Source organism: Muntiacus reevesi, chromosome 2 (genome assembly GCF_963930625.1).
Source record: "Muntiacus reevesi chromosome 2, mMunRee1.1, whole genome shotgun sequence".
NCBI classification, from domain to species: Eukaryota; Metazoa; Chordata; class Mammalia; order Artiodactyla; family Cervidae; genus Muntiacus; species Muntiacus reevesi.
In genome coordinates, this window is record NC_089250.1 from 259,373,217 (window position 1) to 259,398,166 (window position 24,950).

Here is a 24,950-nt window from a genome sequence, read left to right on the forward strand (position 1 = left end):
TCCATATTCACAAGATTTATAAAGTTTCTATTTCTAATAAGTATGAATTCTCTGGTGTCTAACAAGGTGTGACTTTTGGCTGAAGGCCTTACCACACTCATTACAATGATAAGGCTTCTCACCTGTATGTTTTCTCATGTGAAGTGTAAGAGATGAGATTTGGGAAAAGGCTTTTCCACATTTACTACAGTCAAAGGGTTTCTCACCTGTATGACCTCGTATATGTATTGTAAGGGAGGAACTTTGGGAGAAGGCTTTTCCACATTTGTTACATTCATAAGGTTTCTCACCTGTGTGACCTCTCATGTGTACAATAAGGGAAGTTCTTTGAGAGAAAGCTTTTCCACATTCATTACATACATAGGGTTTCTCACCTGTATGACTTCTCATATGTAAATTAAGTAGTGAGCACTGAGAGAAGGCTTTCCCACATTTATCACATTCATAAGGCTTTTCCCCTGTGTGACTTCTCAGATGAAGAGTAAGGGAAGCAATTTGAGAGAAGGCTTTACCACATTCATTACAGTCATAAGGTTTCTCTCCAGTGTGAACTTTTTGATGTGTAATAAAGTTTTGCTTTTGGCTGAAGGCTTTCCCACATTCATTACATTCATAGGGTTTCTCTCCAGAATGAATTTTTTCATGAGCAATGAGATTTGATTTCTGGCTAAAGGCTTTGCCACATTCCTTACATATATAGGGTTTTTCTCCAGTGTGAATTCTCTGGTGTCTAACAAGATTTGACATCTGAATGAAAGCTTTCCCACATTCATTACATTCATAAGGTTTCTCTCTAGTATGAATCTTTTGGTGTGTAATGAAGTTCTTCTTGTGGCTGAAGGCTTTTCTACATTCCTTACATTCATAAGGTTTCTCACCAGTATGACTTCTCATATGTACAGTAAGGGCTGAGCTTTGAGAGAAAGATTTTCCACATTCATTACATTCATAGGGTTTCTCACCTGTATGAATTCTCACATGTATAATAAGCATGGAAAACTGAGAGAAGGCTTTTCCACATTTATCACATTTATAAGGTTTCTCTCCTGTATGACTTCTCATATGAAGAGCAAGAGATGCTATTCGTGGGAAGGCTTTACCACATTCATTACATGCATAAGGTTTCTCCCCAGTATGAACTTTCTGATGTGCAATGAGGCTTTGCTTCTGGCTGAATGCTTTTCCACACTCATGACATTCATAAGGCTTCTCTCCAGTATGAATTTTTTCATGATCAATTAGATTTGATTTCTGACTGAAGGATTTCCCACACTCCTTACATGCATAGGGTTTCTCTCCAGTATGGATTCGTTGATGTCTAATGAGATTTGACATTTTAATGAAAGCTTTCCCACATTCATTACATTCATAAGACTGCTCCCTACTGTGAATTTTATGATGTTTAATCAGTTTTTCCTTGTGACTGAAGGCTTTTCTACATTTTTTACATTCATAGGGCTTCTCTCCGTTATGAATTCTCAAGTGTCTGATGAGGTCCAAAGTTTGATCAAAACCTTTTCCACAATGATTACACTTAAAGGGGGTTACTACAAGATGGGATAAGCTATTGCCAAATGATTTCATAGGCTCCTTATATTCATAGTCTTCTCTTCCTATAAAGATTCTCTCATAATAGTTGAAATTATTATGTTCTAAACACTTTCCAAATAAGTCATATTCATAGACACTGTGACTGGAAGGAAAAAAGTCTGAGTTCAGAGGGAATGCATTTGCAAATTTCTTATGACATTCACTGACTTTTTCTTCAGTCAGTGTTTTTGTGAAGTTATCTTCAAGTTGTATCAAAAGCCTGTCCTGAATTTTCAGCTGCTCATCCATCCCCCATATTTCTCCTAAAAGAAATTGCAAATAAATGTCACTTGTAAAATTTCCCAAAATCATACCTAATTAAAAACAAAAAAATACATGTATGGGATTCTTAGCTTATAGCCTCATTTCCTATTAAGCAAATTCTAGATTTATATATAGCTCCTATTTCCTAAGCTTCACTAAATCCCAAGAAAGGAAATATGAGTAGAGGCAGGTATTTATGAAATAGAAATAGCTTTGATTGCTTAAAGGGATCTGAAATAAAAAATATAAAACTGTTGGATAAATTAAGAGGGGGAATTCAGAATATACAAATGAAGAAACATCAATAGAGAAAAAGGTAAAACAGGAAGCTAAAAAACCATAAAAGTATTTTACAAGATTCTATGGAAATAAACTTTCATAAATGACTTGACAGAAATAATTTCTGGAAAATATAAATTACCTAAACTCACTCTATAAGATGTAGAAAAAAAAAAAAGACCAATTTCCACAAATAAATTTATGGAAAGAAATCCCCAAACAAAACAAATAGACAAGGCCCATAGATGTTTACATGGGAATTTAAACAACTATCTAAAGGACAGCTGTTAAGCATGTGCTATACAAAATATTATGAAAGAAAAATATTTCATAATGTTTGTGTATGAGACAAACATAATACCAATACCAGATAAAGATGACAACCCAAAAAGCAAACTATACATCAATTTCATTTTTGAATATCAGTGCGAAACTCTGTATTCAAAATGACCTAGAAGGAAAAGAAAGTGACTTGGAAGCATATTAAATATAAGACATACATATGTTGCTTTTTTCCATGAACAGATGTATGTTTCAATATTACAGAAATCTATAAGTAAATAGTAATAGTAAATAGGTCAAAAGCAAAAAATCAAGTAATCATTTCCAAAGATATTAAAAACATGTTAAAAATTCAACACCCATTTTTCCATAAAAATAACTTTATAAAATGGAAACATATTTAACTAGAGAAAAATCACAATACAACTTAAACCTTGGTACCATTCCTAATGGGAAAAATCCCAAAGCAGCCACATTAAAGTCAGGAAAAAGAAAAAGATGAGTACTATCACAAATATTATTATAGTTCAGGGTAGAGCATTAAATAAGAGAAAGAAATGAGGTATAAAAAACTTGGAAAGGGTGACTTTCCTAGCAGTCCAGTGGTTGAGACTGCTCTCCCAATGAAGGGGGCATGGGTTTGATCCCTGGTTGGGGAACTAGGGACCCATGTACTGCACAGCATGGATCACCCTCCCGCACACACACAAACAACTTAGAAAGGAAAAATTCACATTATTTGTCAATATTAAAACTCTTTCTTTGCAAAATCAAGAGTTACCTGAAAAATTATAGAAAGTTCACTAAATTCACTATAGCAAATTAATACTCAGTTTTAGTAACTTTCCTATATACAAAAAGCTATTTAGAAAAGATAACAAAGGACTACATTTATAATAAAAATACAAAAAATTTGGGAATATACTTAATTAGAAAGTTCAAAAAATTGTAAAACTTTAAATGCACACACATGAACACATGAAACAGTGTTATGGATTGAATTGTGTATCCCACCTTTAAAATATGTTTAAGTCCGGGGGAAGGGGCAGCAGGCACCATGTTGGGCCGCGAGGTGGCAAGAAGAAGCCCTGAAGCAGCACAAGAAGCAAGCCAAGGAGATGGACGAGGAAGATAAGGCATTCAAGCAGAAGCAGAAGGAAGAGCAGAAGAAACTCGAGGAGCTAAAAGCAAAGGCCGTGGGGAAAGGCCCCCTGGCCACTGGTGAAATTAAGAAATCTGGCAAAAAAGTAAGCTGTTCTTTGTGCCTGAGGCAATGATGACCCTTAGTTCCATTCCTGTTTAAACACCTGGATTCCCTGCCATGATATCTCTTGCCGCCTATAGCTAGAATGAAGTGTCTTGGAACCTATTGTACATTTAAGAATAAACTTTTGTAAAAAAAAATAAAATAAAATATGTTTAAGTTCTAATGCCCACTACCTCAGAACATGAAACTATTTGGAAATAAGGTCACTGCAGATGTAATTAGTTAAGGTGAGGTCACACTGGAGTAGGGTAAGCCCCTAATCTGATTGGTTTTCTTAAGAGAAGATTGCCACATGAAGAGACAAAAACACAAGGAAACACTATGTGACGTTAAAGACAAAGACTGGAGTTATGCTGTCACAAGCTAAGGAATATCTGGGGATAAAAGAAGCTGAAAGATGCAAGGAATCTTCTGTAGGTTTCAGTAGGAACATGAGCCCTACTTATACCCTGATTTTGTATTTCTAGCCTCTACTTTGTTACAGCAGCCCTAGGAAACCAAGACAAAAGGCATATCACATTCTTGGAAAAGAACATTCAACACCAGAGATGATAGTTATTTACAAGTTAATCTATCAACTTAAAGTGGTTTCAATAAAAATGCTTGAAAATACAAATAAGTAATAGCTCAAAGGAAAATGATACTACAGGTTGCCAGCATAGAGGAAGACATGGGTAAGAGAAGAAAAATTAGTTTTCAATATATATCCTTTTGTATTTTAAAAAATCTGTATTGTAAGCATGTACTACATATTTTTAAAAAATTCACCTGAACACTACAGTAATTAATAAAATGAGAGCAAACAACAGGAAGGTTAAAATAGGATAACAGAATCAGAATATAAAAGCAGACAAGCCTACCTAGCATGACTGAAAAGGGAGTAAGTACTGAGCAAAAGGGGGCTTTCCCAGGTGGCTGAGTGGTAAAGAATCTGCCTGCCAGTGCAAGAGACACAGATTAGATCCCTGGATCATGAAGATCCCCTGGAGAAGGAAATGGCAACCCATTCCAACATTCTTGCCTGAGAAATCCCATGGATAGAGGAGTCTAGTAGGCTATAGTAAATGGGGTTGCAACAGAGTCAGACATGACTTAGCAACTAAACAACTGAACAAAAGGGAAAACAAATAATGATAAATTAAATATGGCCTAATTGATACATGAATTTATCTCTGATCCTACCCAAAACCACATGAAAATGAGGCAAAGAATAAAAAAGGTATAAACTAACGAAGACAAAGACTACTCTTCCGTCCTAGAGAATATGTGAGGTTACTCTCATGAGAAGGATAAGCAGAAGAGCTCTACATCAAGGATGTTAGGGGATGTTTAACTTTAAGGAATCCAATATGTTGTGTTTTTCTTCCTTTCTGTGCCATTTCTCAAGGATTCTCTGTTCCTTATCAGTTCCTATTCCGGTAACGAGTAGAGCTGCACGCAGCTCTCAGGACTGAGATCATGAGAAACGGTATCTGCTTGGATTCCTTTCAGTAACTCCCTTCAGTGACTCTTTTCACACGGGTCCCTGTATCTTTCTTTCTTTTTCTTTCTCTCTCTCTCTCCACCTCCCTCCGGCTCTCTCTTTCACTTTCTTATCGACTCCGGACTAGCAGGTTCCGGTCCATTAAAGGACCCCAACACACCAGGCAGAGGAATTTAGAGATAAGGAACTGGCTCAAACAGAATAAATGAAAATCTACATACCAAAGGGTAAGATTTCCAGTCCTCAGTGGCTGCTTAGCTCAAAAATAGGGAGGAAAAAATAATCTCCATTTTCCTCTCTGCCAGACTGAGAATAAAGGAGATGAAAGATTCTTGTGAAAGCAGGTAGTTAAGAGACTTGGTAGAAAACAGTATACTGAGCTCAAGCTTTTGAGTCACCTCAGTTTAGGGAAACAGAAAAGCTCAATTAAACAAAAGGGGTTGAGGGAGAAGGCAAGATCAGGTCTTTAAGGTACTGTCCAAGTAGAAGTGACAAAGTCCAGGAGGAAGATCAAAATACCAAATGTGGAAAAAAAAAACAAAAACCAAATGTGACAGAAAAGACTCCGTTTTCAGATGGCAGAATGAAAAACTATCTGATCACTTTTCCTGTACACAAACAAGAATTGAAACGTCGATGCTTCAGTGATCCTAGGTGGTGGCTATAACCCTAATTATAATGAGTTAATATTGACAAATTCAGTGAAGGGTGGGACAGGGGAAAAAGGATTCTAAGAGAAGACAACTGTTCATGCCAATTGTGGGCAGCACAAACAGTGGACACTGTCAAAATGGACATCCCACCTTGAAGCGAAGAATTAATTAACCCATGTTTACAACATGAAAATTTGGGAGTGCAGACTGATTACAGGAGACTTGACATCCCTAACTATGTCAAGGAAACCAGGACTGAGCAAGGAAACACTGTGAAATACTATTTTTTAGCAAGAAGTCTTGGAGTGATAGTATAAGATTCAGAGTTATGAGACTCGTAGCCACAGTTCCTTTTTGGATGAGAAGAAATAAAGCCTAAACATATGTATATTCACACAACCATGCAGAATAAAAGGCTTTAGTATGAAGCACAGATATATTCCTATACATCAAGAGTTGGCAAACTTTTTCTTAAATAAGGTTAGATTGCAAATATTTTAGGCTTCATGGGTCATATGGGCTTTCCTGGTAGCTCAGATGGTAGAGTCTACCTTTAGTGTGGGAGACTGGAGTTTGATCCCTGGGTCAGGAAGATACCCTAGAGAAGGAAAGGGCAACCCACTTCAGTATTCTTGCCTGGAAAATCCCACAGATGTAGGAGGAGTCTGGCAGGCTACAGTCCATGGGGTTGCAAAGAGTCAGACATGACTAAGTGACTTCACTGTCTTTCTTTCTTTCACTTTCATGGGTCATATAGTCTTTGACATGACTATTCAACCTTGCTTCTGTAACAGGAAAGTATTAAGAGTCAAGATATAAATGACTTGGTATGAATTTATTCCAATAAAACTTTATTTACAAAAACAAGTGGCTGGTCAACAGGTTTGTGATCTAAATCTGAGAACTTTCTACCTCAGAAAAGAAAGTTTGCAGTTTTGTTTGCAGTTTAGTTTGCAGATTTGTGCTCTAGATCTGAGAACTGTCTTTCCTTCCCTAACATTACACTTCTTTAAAAATCAGGTCAAGAAAGAACTATTCTCACTCAAAAATGAGAAGATATTGAAATCAGATCTCTTAAAAAATATAAGAGAAAAGAAAAAAAGAAACATGCTATAAGGAAAGCAGACAAAAATTCAAGCTAAGGCAATTATGACATACAGAATGAAAATCTTGACTGAGTATTGCCATCAATGAAAAAACTTAGTGAAAATACCAGGTATAAATCAAGAGCTAGAAATATAGAAAGATATTTATAGAAATATAAATGCATGAGGAAGAAACAATGAGAAAACAAAAAGGGCTAAAAAAAGATTAACCAGCAGAACCAAGAAAGAAATAAAGAGAAAAATAAAACCACCCAAAACAAAAAACACCATGCAAGTCGGGGGAATAAAAGAGACAGACTACATAAGAATTTTTAACATTGAAATTACAATAGGGTAACCTCATTTGCAAAACTAGACAGTGGATAAAAATGAAATTTTGAAGCATTACTGGGCTTACAGGAAGTAGCCTAAACCTCCAAGAACACTGCAGTATTCTCCAACAAACTGAGCACTATACACACACACAAAATGAACAAAACAAAACCAAGTATTAGCCAAAACCACGACTGAGAGATAGCAGAACTGAAAGCAGCCTGAAGATGGATCTGACTTGAGTACCTATGCAAAGCCTTATTAAGTAAAGTATAAGGCTCTTGGGCTATCAATAAAGAAGAAAAGTTCAACTGAGGTTCCTATCAAAAGCCAGGACCTTCAAAGAACTGATCCTCACTTGGAGACGCCTCTTGGTGCCCACCAGAAGCACATGTAAATCATCTTCAGAAGAAAGCAACCCAATTTAGGACAAGAAGATTATCATAAATTAAGATTTTAAAAAACTCAAATTGGAATCAGCTACCATCAAGCACATGAAGAATCAAAACACATTGAGTCCTCAAAACAGGACATTTAAACCTGAGGACTTAAAATACTGGAACTGTAAGGGACAGAATACAAAAGAGCTATGTACAGCATTTTTAAAGAAGCAAAAATTAAAACACAAATCTGAAGAAGTCACAGAAATTATTAGGAAGAATCAGAAAGATGTGAGAAATTTTTGCAAAAACAAAAGAAATTTCTAAAAATACAAAATACTTATACTAAAAGTTTTTTCAAAGGTGGATGAGTTAAGCTTCTCTGGTGGCTCAGTGGTAAAGAGTCCACCTGCCGGTGCAGGAGACATAGATTCAACCCCTGGTCCAGGAAGATCCCACATGCTGCAGAGCAAATAAAGCTGCGTGGCACAATACTAATAAGCCCAAGCTCTAGAGCACCAGAGCCACAACTACAGAGCCCACGTGCCTCAACTACTTAAGCCTGTGCACTTAGAACCTGTTCTCTGCAACAAGAGAAGCCACTGCAATAAGAAACCTGTGCGCCACAACTAGAGAGTAGCCCCTGCTCGCTGCAAATAGAGAAAGCCCATGCATAGCAACAAAGAACCAGCAAAGCCAAAAATAAATAATTTTTTAAAAAGGTGGATGAGTTAAAAATAAACACAATTGAAGAGAGAATTAGTAAACTGGAAGATATATTTAAAGTAATTACTGAGAAAGCAACAGAGAGCTACAAAGGAAGAAAATAGGAGATTTAAAAATATGGAGGAAAAAATAAAAAGGTCTAGGATCTATCTGAGTTTCAGTAGCAGAGTGTTAAGACAATGAATGAGAGCTAATATTTGATGATGCAGAATTAATGGAAGACATAAATAAGAAGATAACACAATGAGTAATTTTATACAGATTGTGAAGAATGTGAAGGAAAGCTTCTAAACTTATGAAATCAGTGTACCACTGACTTCAAAGCTTGACAGAGTTAGGATATTTAAGTTCAAAGCAAAAATGTGAATTAAAAAAAAAGTTTCAAAAATGACATCTTACATATATAAAAAATTCACACCAATCATCAGTACGGAATTCTATGGCCTTAAAAAAAAAATACCTTTGTGGAATATTTCAGAGGGATCAAGAACTTACATATTAGCTATTAAGGGGTCTTGGCCCTTCCTCACCTGTATGCTTCCCTCTCACTAACCTGGACAGTGTTTCTTTAACACTTTTTCCTCCATGACCCATGGTTCTTCTTCTTGCTCCAACTTGAAAATCACATCAGGTTTGGTGAATGGACATCCTGTCAAAGGGAAGGGATGTAAGATTTGGGCATAAATAGTAGGAAAAAAGAATCATTCAAGAAGTGAGGCTAGCTGAAGGTTTTCTGAAGGATAAGAAAAGCATTGTTTCTAGGGCTGCTGCCCCTGAAACATAACCATAGATGACATGACATTTTGCTTTGAAAGGTGCAGCATGCATGTGCATGTGAGCAAAGGCATCTAAAGACCAAACTCAGTCTAACACTTGAAGATTCCACACATTTCAGAAACACTGTGGCAGGGAAAAAAGGAACTTTACTCCCAGAATTTGAGTTTTATAGGAAAACACCCTTACCCACTGTGATTAAGTTGTTATAGTTTTCTAGCATCACATTCCGGTACAGGTTCCTTTGAGCTGGATCCAATTGCTGCCACTCTTCCTGAGTGAAATCAATAGCCACATCTTTGAATGTCACCGTGTCCTGTAACAACATACTCCCACTCAATCTGAAGTCATCCACCTTATATGTTGTGGACAAAATATATTGAAACTTGTTCAGGTAATACACAAAGGTAAGAGATTATAAAATAAATTTTATCTGTTTTTGTTACTGTCTGAAAGAAAAAAATCATTTTAGCAATATCCTGTCAGTTTATGTTCATTCATTGATTCAGCAAGCACATACCTTTAATAACTACTTTGGGTTAAAGAGATCTTGGGTACTGATTTATACTGACTGTAAAAACTGGGGGAATATAGAACTTCACTCAAAGTTAACTGGTTTGGGAACTCACTAGATCCCTGTGATTCACTAACACATGAAAATAGGTTTTGGATAGAAGCAGAAAAGGGGAGAGAATGGTATACAAACTTTGAAGCATAGTAAGACATCCAACTGGAGATATTCATTGATTTAGCAGTTGCACATATTGTTCATTAGGTCAGAAGAAATCTAAATTGAAAATGCCTATTTATTGTTCACAAGTCTACGTGTCTGCAGCCATGAAAATTGCAGAGTTTACATATACTGAAAAAAGAGGGCCACAAACAGAATCCTACAAATCCCAAAAGATACAGAAAAAAAGATTTGTTAATGAAGTTTTAAAAAATGGATTTAAATTTTAGAATTTAAAAATTCTAAATCTGAATTACAACCAGAACTATGAGAAAATAGTATCAAGAAAGATTTAAAGTGTCAGAAATGAGGAATGGTGACAAATTTCTTCAAAGCAGTGTGACATAGAAATCAAATGCACTTTTCCTAGTTAAAAACCAAAATACTCCAAAAATATAAACGTAAGAAAAACAGCACTGGAACAAAGGGAGCTGTCCATATTTCCTACACTTTCAGGAATTTCTGTGGCAGAGGGGGTAAGATAAAAGGAAATCACCAGGAGAAAACTCACAAAAAATGTTTCTGATTATTAATTTCTAGGTCCTAAACGGATTCTATGAACATGAACATTCACTAAGCTTCAGAGTGTGCTGTGAGAATAATGGAAACTCCTGTTTTGGAGCCCTTCCTACTGAAGAGCAAGGACTTGTAAATAATCAGGCTTAAGAAACCAAAGGCAATCATGGCTAAATAAGACATCCCTCATTCAGTCCCTGCTGCAAAAACAATACTTTGGCATCCATCCATGGATGAAAGTGCCCTTGTGGGAACGGTGGGATCCAGCACCATATGCAAGGGACACAGAAGGAGTCTTGCCTACCAAATGTTGAAAAATAAGCATAAAGACCTCAGTTCTTGCTGTAGATCCCTGAGAGGCATGTGAACTGACTCTAGCCTCTTTTGGCCACTGTTGAGGAGCCCCCAGAAAGTGACTGTCTGAGACAGGCACTCAACAAAAGACAGACTTTGTGAAAGTGCAAGTCTCCAGCAAAGAATTTCCAGTGCACCAATGAAGCAAAAAATACAAGTCTGGACTCATCAGAAAGGGTAAGAGGAACAGTTTGACTTTTACCTATATCACTCCTCCATTAAGGCAACATAGCTTATTAGGGCCAAGAGAAATCCTGGCCCATGATTTCATTCACGAAGGAAAGTAAAAATGTGTGAGTACCCTGCTTTCTCAGCTATATGGGATGGTGCCAAAGAGAGTCATTTTTCTCTCATCATATCCAGCATACTGAATTTTGAGCTTTTGAAAAGTCTGAGAGAGCAGCAGATAACATTCTCAGAGGACATTACAGAGAAGCAGATAGTACTAACTGTGTTAAGGACACCATCAAGAAGGAAAAGAGGAGTCTAATAAATAAAATGAAAGAGGGGGCATGTGATATCTGAAAGATACCACAGATACAATGACCATGAGAGACTATTATGAACAGTTACATGGTTACAAAGTGGATAACCTAGAACAAATGGATAAATTCCTAGAAACATACAACCTACCAAGATTGAACCACGAAATAGATCAGAACAGATATGAGTAAGGAGCTGAATCAGTAATTAAAATCTTTCAATAAAGAAAATCCTCCTCTCCCTCCAAAAACTAGATGGCTTCCCTGATGAGTTTTATCAATCATTTATAGATGAATAGATCCCAATCTTTCTCAATCTTTCACACAAAAAAATAAGTTGCACTGAAAGGAACATGCTCAAGCTCATTTTACAAGACCAACATTACCCTGATACCAAAGGGAGATAGGAAACTGCAAAGAAAAGAAAACTATAGGCCAGTGTCTCTAATGAATGTAGATGCAGAAATTTTCAACAAAATATAGGCAAAGTAAATTCAACAGCATGTTAAAACACCATGATCAAGAAGGATTTAATCCTGGGATGCAAGGATAGTTCAACACATGCAAATCTATACATGTGATACATTAACAGAAAGACAGAAATTATGTGATCATTTCAACAGAGGCAGAAAAAGCATTTGACAAAATACAATATCCTTTTGTGATACAAACTCTCAACAAATTGAGTATAGAAGGAATGTAGCTCAACATAAATCAGGCAATATATGATAAGCCAATAGCTAACATCATACCCAATGGTAAAAGGTTGAAAACTTTTCCTTTAAGACCAGAACAAGACCAAGGTACTCTCATCAATCCTATTCAATGTAGTATGAGTAATCCTAATCAGAGCACTCAGGACAAGGAAAAAAAAAAAAAACATCCAAATAGGAAAGAAAGAAGAAAAGTCTTTTTAAGATGATATGATCTTATATACAGAAAATCCTAAAATCACCAACAAAAAACTGTTAGAACAAGCCAAAAAATTCAGTAAAGTTGCAGGATACAAAATCAATAGACAGAAATCAGCTCTGTTTGTATACGCTAACAAGAAAATATCTGAATAAGAAATAAAATCATCCCATTCAAAATAGTGAGCAGGAGACATAAGAGATGCGAGTTCAATCCCTGGGTCAGGAAGATCCCCTGGAGGAGGAGATGCCAACCCACTCCAGTATTCTTGCCTGGAGAATCCCATGGACAGAGGAGCCTGATAGGCTACAGTCCATGGGGTCAAAAAGAGTCAAACATGACTTGACATGCACACATGCATGCATTCACAGAAGTATCAGAAACAGCAAAAATACTTAGCAATAAATTTAACCAAGGAGATGAAGGAAACTGAAGAGAATACAAATAAGTGAGATGATATTCCACGTTCGTGGATTAAAAGAATTAATATTGTTGGAGCTCCCCTGGTGACTCCGTCATAAAGAATCCGCCTGCCAATACAGGAGACATGGGTTCCGTCCCTGATCCAGGAACACCCCACATGCCATGCCTCACAGTAACTAAACCCATGTGCCACAGCTATTAGGCCTGTGCTCTAGAGCAACTATTGAGTCCATATGCCACAACTAATGAAGCCTGCACACTCTAGAGCCTGTGCTCTGCAACAAGGGAAACCACTGCAATGAGAAGCCCACACACTGCAACTAGACAGTAGCCCCCACTTGCCATAACTAGAGAAAAGCCCATGCAGCAATGAAGACCCAGCATAGCCAAAAATTAGTTTCAGAAATTATTAAAAAAAAAATAAAAGAATAAATACTGACCACCTTACCTGCCTCCTGAGAAATCTGTATGCAGGTCAAAAAGCAACAGTTAGAATCAGACATGGAACAATGAACTGTTTCAAAATTGGGGAAGGAGTACATCAAGGCTGTATATTGTCACCCTGCTTATTTAACTTATATGAAGAGTACATCATGTGAAATGCTGGGGTGGATGAAGCTCAAGCTGGAATCGAGATTGCCGGGAGAAATATCAATAACCTCAGATATGCAAATGACACCACCTTTATGGTAGAAAGTAAACAGGCACTAAAGAGCCTCTTGATGAAAGTGAAAGAGGAGAGTGAAAAAGATGGCTTAAAACTCAACATTCAAAAAATGAAGCTCATGGCATCTGATCCCATCACTACATGCCAATAAATGGGAAAACAGTGGAAACAGTGACAGACTTTATTTTCTTGGGCTCCAAAATCACTGCAGACAGTGACTGGCAGCCATGAAATTAAAAGACGCTTGCTACTTGGAAGAAAAGCTATTGACCAACCTAGAGAGTGTATTAAAAAGCAGAGACCAAAAAGCAGGTTAATGCATACAGAAGAGGTAATACATTCATATACAATGGAATATTACTCTGCCACGAGAAAGATGGGATCCTGCAATTGGCAACCCCATGGATAGACATGTCAGGGCATGTGAGATGAAGAAAGAAAATACTATGATATCCCTTATATGTAGAATCTTGAAAAGTCAAAATTATAGAAGTAGAGAATAGAATGGTGGTTGCCAGGAGCTGAGAAGTGGGGGTAATGGGAAGATGCTGGTCAACACATAGAAAAATGAAATAGAGTATAGAAGTAGAGAATAGAATGGTGGTTGCCAGGGGCTGAGAAGTGGGGGTAATGGGAAGATGCTGGTCAACACACAGAAAAATGAAATAGATTATAGAAGTAGAGAATAGAATGGTGGTTGCCAGGGGCTGAGAAGTGGGGGTAATGGGAAGATGCTGGTCAACACATAGAAAAATGAAATAGAGGAATCCTGGTTCCCTGTGCCTTAGAGATACAGGACAAGTGTTTTCGTTTTGTTTTGTTTTGTTTAAGGTACCTAATTCCTACAAAGACAAAGTTCTGTCCTGTTTAAGCAACTGTTATGTAAGATTTCTGTCAGACAGTCAGTAACACTAGGTAAATCTATTAAGACAGATAAATGCTCATGCCAGAAAGAGAACTTTTCAAAGTGCTATTTTTGTGGCAGCCATGAAAATATGCTCCCAGATCCCCTTCAGGAGAACCAGCTATGAGAAGCGTCATCAATAAACAATCTCCAGCTGTTCTATCTTTAGTTCTACTACTGCATTCATGCTGAGACCATCCTATTCTCAAGCCACTACTGGCTATTTTTCCAGCTTAAGATGAAGTATGAAAAAAAAAAAAAAAGATTAAGTATGGTTAGGGTATTAGGGCCTGAACCATGATCTTAAATTCTGTTTTTCTTGATCTAAGTTCCTTATGCTAATTTTAAAATTTCTATGTGGAAATGTTTTCTTTCTGAAGTTTTATTATTAACTTCCTATGTAATTGCATTGTGGAATATATACAGTTTGTACTTTGAAATTTAGTGAATTTTATTTGGGCCTAATAGATGGGCAGTCTTTTATTTTTTCCATATCTAAAAAGGGGATATTAATTGTTTCCAGGCTATAAGCTATGACAATCAATTAGCTCTATCAAATTATTATTGGAAGTTATGTTCATTTTATTGTCTATGTGTCTATCATGAGCTAAGACAGATCAATAAAAGTTTCCTACTAATATGTTTCTTATTTTTCACAGTATTCCTTATAATAAATTTTCTGCAGTTTGATGCAGGAGTAGTCCTAACCATTTATCTTTTTTATCTAATGCACTAACTGGCATTTTATTTTATTTTATTTTTTTCTAACTGGCATTTTAAAGTAACATTCTTTTTGTTGTTTAAAGCTTACTGTCTTGGATGAATGGATAGAAGATACGGTACATAGTCAATGGAATACTACTCATCCATAAAAAATAATAAAATAATGCCACTTGCACCACCATGGATGCAACTAGAGATTATCATACTAAGGCAGAAAGAGAAAGACAAATACCATATGATGTCATTTATACATGGAATCTAAAATATGGCATAAATGAACTTATCTACAAAACAGAAACAGGCACACAGATAGAGAACAGACCAGTGGTTGTCAAGGGGTAGCAGGGGAGGAAGAGGGATGGACAGAGTTTGGGGATAGCAGATGCAAACTATTACACTTAGAATGGATAAACAACAAGGTCCTACTATACACAGCACAGGAAACTATATCCAATCTCCTGCAATAAACCATAATGGAAAAGAATATTTAAAAAATAATGTAAATGAAGAAGGAAATGGCAACCCAATCCAGTATTCTTGCCTGGAAAATTCCGTGGACAGAGGAGCCTGGAGGGCTATAGTGTCCATGGGGTCACAGAGTCAGACATGACTCAGCATGCACACACAGTGTCTCACGTATGGAGTTTTCATCCAAAGAGAACCTAGGACTTGGAATTCCAAAAACTCATTAAGAAAATAAGAACATTTTAAAAAAGGATGTATATATGTGTATAACTGAGTCTACAGCTTAAATAAGCACACTAAATCAACCATACTTCAATTAAAAAAATAAACCTTATATCTTGAATGTTGTTTTACCTGACATTAAAAAATAGCCTTTCTCTTAAAAAAAAAACTGCATGATATGGCTTTCCTTAAACAATATTTAAAATTTCTCTGGATCAAAAGCCTCCCATCTATAAAATGAAAATGTTGGAATAGATATTTTTTCTCTTTTAAGAGTTAATCATTCTCAATAGAAAAAGGAACAGTTAGGAAAATGATGAGATTCTTTCATGTATCCTGGATTTTATGACAGACTGTAAAATAATCTTTTTTAACAGAAAATTTTGCTTTTCTCATTATCATGTTTATTTACTACTTAGAGTCCAGTTAGTAGTGAAATAGTTCACTATTTCAGGTAACATATACATTATTTCGGGTAACATATACCTATTCCATATTAGGTTTGTGAGAAGTAACATAACACTCAGCAGTTTTTGCCATTAACTTTCTTACCTTTCTTAATAACAACACTAACCCTCTTTTTCCAAAAATGGAACTGTAGCATGTGTTTTGATTCATAACTCTTCTACAACACCTAGGTACAATGTATCAACAAGTTAATTTGATTCAGTTTCTGCAATACCACTGAAATCTCAGCTCTTCTATTTCTTCTATATGTTAAAGGAGTAGAACCAGAGAATTAAACAACTGAACCTTTTTTTTTGTTTCTTTTTTTGATAGCTCTGAGACGATTTGAGGGCTTCATAGTAATTGAGGTTTTCATTATGAATATTAACTGCCACTAAAGAGAATGAGAAAATAATTCACATTTGAGCCCTAGAGTTATAGGTTTTTATTCAGTAAATTACTGAGTTACTAGATATGCCCAGCACTGGTTTAGAGTCCAAGAATATAGCTGGAAGACAGACATAAGTTCTTGTCCTCCTGGAACTTACATACTAGTAGAGGGAAATAAATGAAAACATAAACAAATAGGAAAGAGAGAGTTTTTTTTTTTTTTTTTGGAAAGAGAGACTTTTTTTTTTTTTGGAAAGAGAGATTCTTTATGAACCCAATATAAGGTAATCCATGTAAAACTCTGATTAACAATAGATATTATTATTTACAGTTTATATTGGGCATTTGTTCTTTTCAATTGTGGATTTTTTTTCATGTCTTATATGCAATTTTCTATTGGATTTTAATTTAGTTTGTAAATATTTAAATACCAGATTTGGTCTGCCATATATATTACTAAAATTGTTGTTAGGTTTTGCAAATTTATTTTATTTATGGTGATTGTATCAACAGAAGAATGTAATTTTTATGTACTCAAATTTAGTTGAGCTTCTGTTTTATTACCTATGAGTTTGATATTATATCAAAAAACAAGCTAGTGACCATAGAAAATACACTCAAGATGTTGTTGTCTTGGAGTAACTGAAAACTCTCATATACTGTTAAGAGTATAATTTTGGACAACCACTTTGGAAAACTGTTTGGCAGTATCATTAAAAGGTAATCTTACACATAACTTATGACTCAGCAATTCTACTTTGGTAGAAAGAGATATGTACATATGTGCAAAAAAATCTAATAGAAAGTTTACAGGAACAATATTTTAATTGTTCCCAAATAAAAATTACCTAAAGCCAATCAATAATAGAATGGATATATAAAATTATGGTTTATTCATATAACTGAATAATATACAGTATAAGTTTAGTGAACTATAGCTTACATGCAGCAATTCAACATAAATCTGACAAAATATTAAACAAAAGAAGTCAGACACCAAGTACACAGGTTACATACAGTTTAAAAATATGCAGAAATAATCTATAGTGATATAAGCTAAACAGTGGTTACCCCTGGAGTAGGGGTAATAACTTTGAAAAATGCAGGAGTTCAATGGATGTTAGGGTAATATTATATTTCTTGATCCAGTGTTTATGCTGGCTACACATGTGTGTTCACTTTGAAAATTAACTGAGGGAAAAACTAGACATACAGAGAAGCTATGAGACAGGGGCACCTGGTCAAAGAAAGGTATGCTGCAGTAAAGCAAAGCTTTGAGCTGAGAGTGAAAAGGCAGTAAATTGAAATATGTTTAGTAGCTAAGAGTACAGGAAAATCTGAAAGAGAAAGATTCCAAAGGAAGTTTGAAGAAAAAGGATGAAGTTCTGAGGAAATGTCCTTGAAGAGGAAACAGACACTACTTTAAGAGTAAAATGAAGAAATAAGGAACCATGGATTCATTACAACCACATTCACAAAAACCAGGTATACCAGGCATTGTTCTAGGGGCTGTAGATACAGCAGTAAACCAAGTAAAATTTATACTCTGTTCACATTCTAGTGGATTGAAAGTATAAGAATTTAACATAAATGATTACTTTAGATTGTGGCCAAATCACAGCAAACATACATGGAAAAAGATAATTATATAGGGTCATTTGAAAGGCACATCCCATCTATTTCTTCAGATAGTCTGTTTTTTATTTTTAAATGAGGTATGACATATACAGAAAAATGTGGTAAAATGCACTAATCTTAAATGTACAAACTGAGACATTTTTATACATTTACATATTTGTGTACCCATCACTCAGGTCAAAATATAGAACATTTTCAGCATACTAGAAGATTCCCTCATATCCTGTCCCAGTAAATACCTGCTCAGTAACCACTATTCCCTAACACTGAGACTAGTTTTCTCAGTTTTCAAACTTCATATAAATGGTACCACACAGAATGTACTCTCATCTGGCTTCTTTCATGTCACATGTTTGTAAGATTATCCATATTGTTGTAAATTGCACTAATCTGTTTTGGTGTGTATGTGTACACTATCCCACTGCATGGAGAGAGAGAGAGAATGGGTGTGTGTGTGTACTATCCCACTGCATGAAATACTATCTCTTTTTCTGTTGATGTTGATCTGTGTTATTTCCAATGCTGGGATATTTTAACATTCTTTGCTTTATCCTTGATCAAAACAGACCACCTCCCTGGTGGTCTAGTGGTTAGGATTCAGCACTTTTACTGCTGTGGCCTGGGTTCAATCCCTGGTCAGGGAACTGAGATCCTGCAAGCCATGCAGCACAGCCAAGATATTTTTTTTTAATTATAAAGAAAACCCTGGACTATCAGAAAAGCTGTTTCACCAACTACAGAAAGTCTCCCTATATATATTATAATATATTGATTGACCTAGATGCCAATGAAAAACTTAACTTAAATATATAATGAATTTCTGCTCTTGTTTACCTATAGTAATGAAATTCAAGACTGAAGCCCAACTTTAATCTCTCTAAATGAATACAATTCTGCATAGTCATATTTTAACTTTCTTGGTCTTAATCTTCCAATTCTGTTTCTTCTGAAAATACGTTTTATCTGTATAGGATTTTCCAGTTTAGTGTATGGATTACTACAATTCCTGTAAACTGCTCTGTAAAATAAGGCAGGGAACAAATATGCTATTTAAAATTTACCTGGAATTCATTCATTTCCTCTTCTTTCTGGGAATGGACTAGGCCTGAGAAGGCAGAGCTGGAAAAGAGAATAAAAGTCATGAGACAAGGTTTGCTTTGTGGTTTGAGAAACCTGTACCCACAAGGTAGATTAAAGGTCACTCTATAGCAAAATGATACTTGGAGCCATCAGAAAGGCCAAGAATATACATTCCCCAAAGATGCTGATAGGTATAAAGATGACTACTATATCATGGAGAGCTTAAGCATATTCGGTGAACAAGAATAGAGGTGCGTATGTAGGAGATGCCCCATGAACTTATCAATAGCTCTGTATCAGAGAAGGGGTTCCCAGGCGGCACTAGTGGTAAAGAACCTGCCTGCCAATCCAAGAGATATAAGAGGCTCAGGTTCGATCCCTGGATCAGGACAGTCCCCTGGAGGAGGGCATGGCAATGTACTCCAATGTTCTTGCCTGGAGAATCTCATGGACACAGGAGGCTGGCGGCCTATGGTCCACAGGGTCGCAAAGAGTTGGACATGACTGAAGCAACTTAGCAGGCATGCATGCATACATACACAAGCATACTTTATATCAGCTACTACAACTATTGACTTAAATATTTACACAGAAAACAACAAATTCTTATAAATGCAAACTGTATCTTAAAGTAATCAGAACTGATGACAGACATTTTTCCTTAGGAAAATATTTCAGCTAGTAAATGAAGAAAGAATGATAGGATTTGAATATCAGCATTTTGTAATCCCTACTGAAATATAGCTAACAATATTCCACATTTTCCAAAACAAGTACGGTGATAAAAAGAGGGACTGTCCTATTTTGAACATTTGGCAACTCAAGGGAAAAATATCCTTGTCTTTCCACCTTACTTCCTCTCACATTTCAACTCAACCACTTTTCACCACCATCAGGAACTTCCATTACTTCATTACACAATTTTTCATTTTCCCTCACCCTCTTCCCACCACTTTTCTACTTACCTGGGCTTGAATCCACGGTCAATTAGTATAATTAATTCTTGCTAACTTAGACTCCCTTGCCCCTTTCTCTCACATCATTCTTTCTTACTTCATGAAACCAACAACTCTGGTTAAATTTTACTCTCCCCTCCCCTATCTGTGGCGACAACCATCCATATGAACAGTGCAGGAGGAAAAACTCAACCAACCATGTGGAATAGGCTCAATTTAAATTCATGAAAACTAACAGCAAGTGGGTCTTCAATGCTGTCTGGAAATCATATTATATTTCTCTACTCTCTGTCCCACTCTCCTAAGTGATTATTTTATTCTTTTCCTTTATCCTCAAACCCTAACATTTGTTCTTCCATTTAAGGACATGTCTATAGCATTTTTCCACTTTCCTCCTTTATAAAGTTTCTCTCTCTGTTGAATCATTTCACTCAGTATATGAACAGGGTTATTATTTACCTCTTAACTCCACCTACCACTCCATTTCACTCCTTCCATTAAGGGAAAAAACTTAAAGTGTTGTTTACACTTGTTATCACCAATTTTTCTTGTCCAGTTTTCTCTATAGGTCCTTACTTCACTGAAACTGCTTTGCAGGGTGACCAACAATTTTCATGTTGCTAAATTCAATGTTACTTCCTCAGTCCTCTTTTGCTTGGGCTATCAGCTGCATCTGACACAATTTTCATTAAAACACATTCTTCCCTCAGTTTCCAGGATATCACTGAGATCTCTCTCAATCATTCTAGCTGGTCCCTTTCAGTCTCTTTTGCTGATCCCTCCTCATTTCCCAGATTCTGTCATGTTGAAGTGACCCAAAGATTAGTCCTTTACCTCCATCATTTTCCATCTACTCTACCAAGTGATCTCATCCAGTCTGGTTGTAAATGTCACCTAAAAGGGGCTTCCCAGGTGGTATCGTGCCTGGGAATCTGCCTGCCAATGCAGGAGCAGCAGGAGTTTGATCCCTGGGTCAGGAATAGCCCCTGAAGTAGGAAATGGCAACCCACTCCAGTATTCTTGCCTGGAAAATTCCATGAACAAAGGAGCCTGGGGGGTTACAGTCCATGGGGTCACAAAGAATTGGAGATGACTGAGCACACATGTATGCACGTGTGTATCACCTACATGCTAATAACTGCCAAGTGTATGTCTCCAATCTGAGACCTTTCTTTAGAACTGTAGACTTGTATATCCCACTGCCAACTTAATATTTCCACCTAAATACCCAAGGGGCACCTCATACTTCACATATAATATTCCAAACTGAAATCTCACTATTTCCCTATGCCCCAGGTTTTTCCTACCCTCTTTCCTTTCTCAGGTAATAACTCCAATCTTCAAATTGCTCAGATTAAAAAATACTGTGTCATCCTGTCACACTTATACACCACATCAGTTCTATCAGCAAACTGCCATACATGACTACTTCTCACCATTTTTACTACTCTCGTCCAGGTCACCTAGATTAATGCAATAGTTTCCTAATTGGTCTTTCTACTTCTTCCCTTGTCCTTGCCCTCTTCCCCTAATCCTCTCCTCAGACCAACCAAAGCAATCCTCTTAAATCATAAGCAGATAATATCACACACATGTTCAAAACTCTTCCACAGCTTCCCACCTCATTCTGAGTAAAAGTCAAGATCATTAACATGGCCCACAAGGACCAACCTGATCTGGCCTCCAGCCCTTCAATTACCTTTCATCCTCTAATCTCTCACTACTCTCCCTCTTATCTGCTCTATTTCAGCCACCCTAGCCTCTTGGTAATAGGCATATTTCCACCTGGGCTCTTCTAACTGGTGGTCCCTCTTCCCTTAATTATATGCATGTGCTGTGCATAATTAGCTCCTAATTTCCTTCATATCTTTATTATGACATTTTCAGGATGCATTTCTAGCTACCCCACCTAAAACTCCAAGTCCTATCCCTGATTCTATATATTCTCCTTTACTTCTTAGAATTTTTCACTATGTAATGTATGTTATATTAAATTTACTTACCTCACTTATTATCTGACCCACAACAATTTAAGCACCATGATAGCAGAGTCTGTCTACTTTGTTCAATGCTATATCTCAAGCATCTTTTAACTCCTGTCACATGCAGCATTCAATAAATGGTGAGTAGATGAATGAATAAATCCATAATACCTGAAGAACCTGGAAAAGAAATTTGAAAATAGAACACTGCTTTAGGAAAATAACTTAGAAAACACATAATTCACAAAAAAATTATTTTTAAAATGGTTGACTTCAATAGTAGTCAAATAACGGCAAATTAAAGGAATTATTTTACATCTATGAGGTTAACAAAGATTACTAATATTAATGATAAACACTGTTATCAAGGGTGTATAAATACAGGCAATCTAATACTATGCCAATAATACTATAGGTTAGATGGAACCTTCAGTTCAGTTCAGTCGCTCAGTCATGTCCGACTCTTTGCGACCCCATGAATTGCAGCACGCCAGGCCTCCCTGTCCATCACAAACTCCTGGAGTCCACTCAAACTCACGCCCATCGAGTCGGTGATGCCATCCAGCCATCTCATCCTCTGTCGTCCCCTTCTTCTCCTGCCCCCAATCCCTCCCAGCATCAGGGTCTTTTCCAATGAGTCAACTCTTCGCATGAGGTGGCCAAAGTATTGGAGTTTCAGCTTCAGCATCAGTCCTTCCAATGAACACCCAGGACTTATCTCCTTCAGGATGGACTGGTTGGATTTCCTTGTAGTCCAAGGGACTCTCAAGAGGCTTCTCCAACACCACAGTTCAAAAGCATCAATTTTTTGGCGCTCAGCTTTCTTCATAGTCCAACTCTCACATCCATACATGACCACTGGAAAAACCATACCCTTGGCCAGATGGAACCTTACCAGAGAACAATTGGATAGAATTAGGGAGTCTTTGGACTTCCCAGGTGGTGCTAGTGGTAAAGAATCCACCAACCAATGTAGGTAGAACTAAGAGACACAGGTTCGATCCCTAGGTTGGGAAGACCCACCGGAGGAGGGCATGGTAACCCACTCCAGTAATTCTTGCCTGGAGAATCCATGGGCAGAGGAGCCTGGCAGACTGCAGTCCAAAGGATTGCACAGAGTCATGAAATGACTGAAGCGACTTAGCACAAACACAAGTAGTTTTTAATAAGCACATACACTTCAACTGATCAGTTCCACTTCTAAGAGCCTGCCCCCTGCCCACCGAAAATTAATAAAGTGCATCATAACATGTGCCAAACAGTTGCTAATAAACACATTCTTCACAATGGCAAGAAGTTGAAAAGAACCAAAGTACCCATCAACAAGAGTAAATGCATTAATATGTATACCATAAAAAACCTGTTAAATGATAACATAGAAGTGTAATTGTTTAAATGTAAAAGTATTAATTGCACATTGTTAAATGCCATAGGTAGACTACACAATTGTATGTACAGTGTGATTCCAACTTTCAAGCTACTATGCATATATATATATAATATATTCACGGGGAATGAAAAGATGGGAAATAAATTTTGATAGTGGCTGGCAGAAGTATGAATGATTCTTGTTTTTTTGGAGCTTTTCTTTATTTTGTGAATTGGGGCTGGGAGTGGGGGGCAAGGAGCATGAAGTTATTACTAAGCACACAAAATGTGGCGAATACACGAAAATAAAATTTGAAACAAATACTAAAACAACGTGTTGGGGCTACTGATGTCTAAGAGAAAAACATATTTACGATGACCATAACCAAAGAAACGAAGCACTGGTACAGTCTCACAAATCACAAACAGGCTTCGTAGTTTGAAGCCTCATTCATATGGAAATAGAAAAGGAAAAAAACACATCCACAAAATCCGCCTACACACTCGACTCCACGGCTACATGAGTCACGGACAAATGTCTGGAAAATAAAGTGCTATCGAGTCACACGCCCAGTTTTTCACCCTCCACTCCCACGGCCTCAGGGAACCCGCCGGCCCTGCCCGGCGTCCTCCTCCAACAACATAGGCACCCGGTGGGCCGCAGGCCCCTGCTCCACCCAGCACAAAGAGTCCCGGACTCTGAGCTCGTGGCTTCCCGAAGACTCACCAACGAGCCCGCAGACACAGGCCCCAATTCCACACCTCAACACCGCCCGAAAGGCACAGCCTGTGCGGCCCGAGTGAGGGGTGCCGCTCAGGTCAGCGCCGACTGTGGCGGTGGGCAGCACCAGCCCAGGTCCGTTAGACGCAGCTAACTCTTCCCAGAGGCCCCCGCGGCTCGCCGCGGAGGGACTGGCCCTCCCGTTGTCGGGGTAACCGAAATGACCCACCGCACCGTGGAGGGGCTCTCAGATCTGCCGAGGGACCTCAGCCGAGAGTTTTGCAGCAGTTGCCTCCCATGAGTCTGACACTCGGAGCCTGGGAGTGCTTACTTGGTGCTGAGGAGAATCTGAAAAGGTCCGCGGTTTTGCTGCCCAGAACTACATTTCCCAGAGGCCTCCTCGGTCCAAATCTATTTTCTGCAAAAATTCGCTTGCTGCGTGCAGTTGGCTGTATATTCGGGTTCTCGGCGTTATGGTGTATGGTCCGTGAAGGAAGCACCGCTGAGTCCGTTTAGTTCCGTCTGATCCCGGCCCCACCTGGGACTGGACTTCAGTGGGGTGAAGGTGGGAAAAGATCTGGGCACCGTGACGAGAAGAGATGGGCCAGCCTGAGCCTCAAGCTCCTGGCGGCAGTCAGAGAAGGAAGTGCCCTTGGGTGATCGAGTGTGGAAGATTTCTGCGGTGGAATTTGGGGTAGGGAGTCTAGCGGGTCGAGAGACTCTGAGGTCTAGTGATTTGGGAGTCGTGCGAATTTGAAAACTCGTGTGACCATGGTCGTGTCGTCTGTTCTAGGGACCTCTTGATTCTGACCTTGCAGTTTTTGAGAGACAGTATGCTTGTGTTCATTGTGTTT

At 37.5% G+C, this 24,950-nt stretch overlaps 1 protein-coding gene and 1 non-coding gene across 2 annotated transcripts; one reads left to right on the forward strand and one right to left on the reverse strand.

Annotated features, from left to right (window-relative positions):
• On the reverse strand, positions 1 to 24,436 carry ZNF569 (zinc finger protein 569). Its single transcript, XM_065925809.1, is given in 7 exon segments — positions 1 to 203; positions 205 to 1,853; positions 8,896 to 8,991; positions 9,306 to 9,432; positions 19,051 to 19,108; positions 22,029 to 22,187; positions 24,103 to 24,436. Coding segments are annotated over 5 exon segments (1,956 nt in total). The 5' UTR covers positions 19,066 to 19,108; positions 22,029 to 22,187; positions 24,103 to 24,436; the 3' UTR covers positions 1 to 134.
• Positions 18,562 to 18,633, forward strand: TRNAK-UUU (transfer RNA lysine (anticodon UUU)). Its single transcript has one exon. It is a non-coding gene; the product is annotated as a tRNA-Lys (tRNA).
• Positions 24,437 to 24,950: the final 514 nt, after the last annotated feature.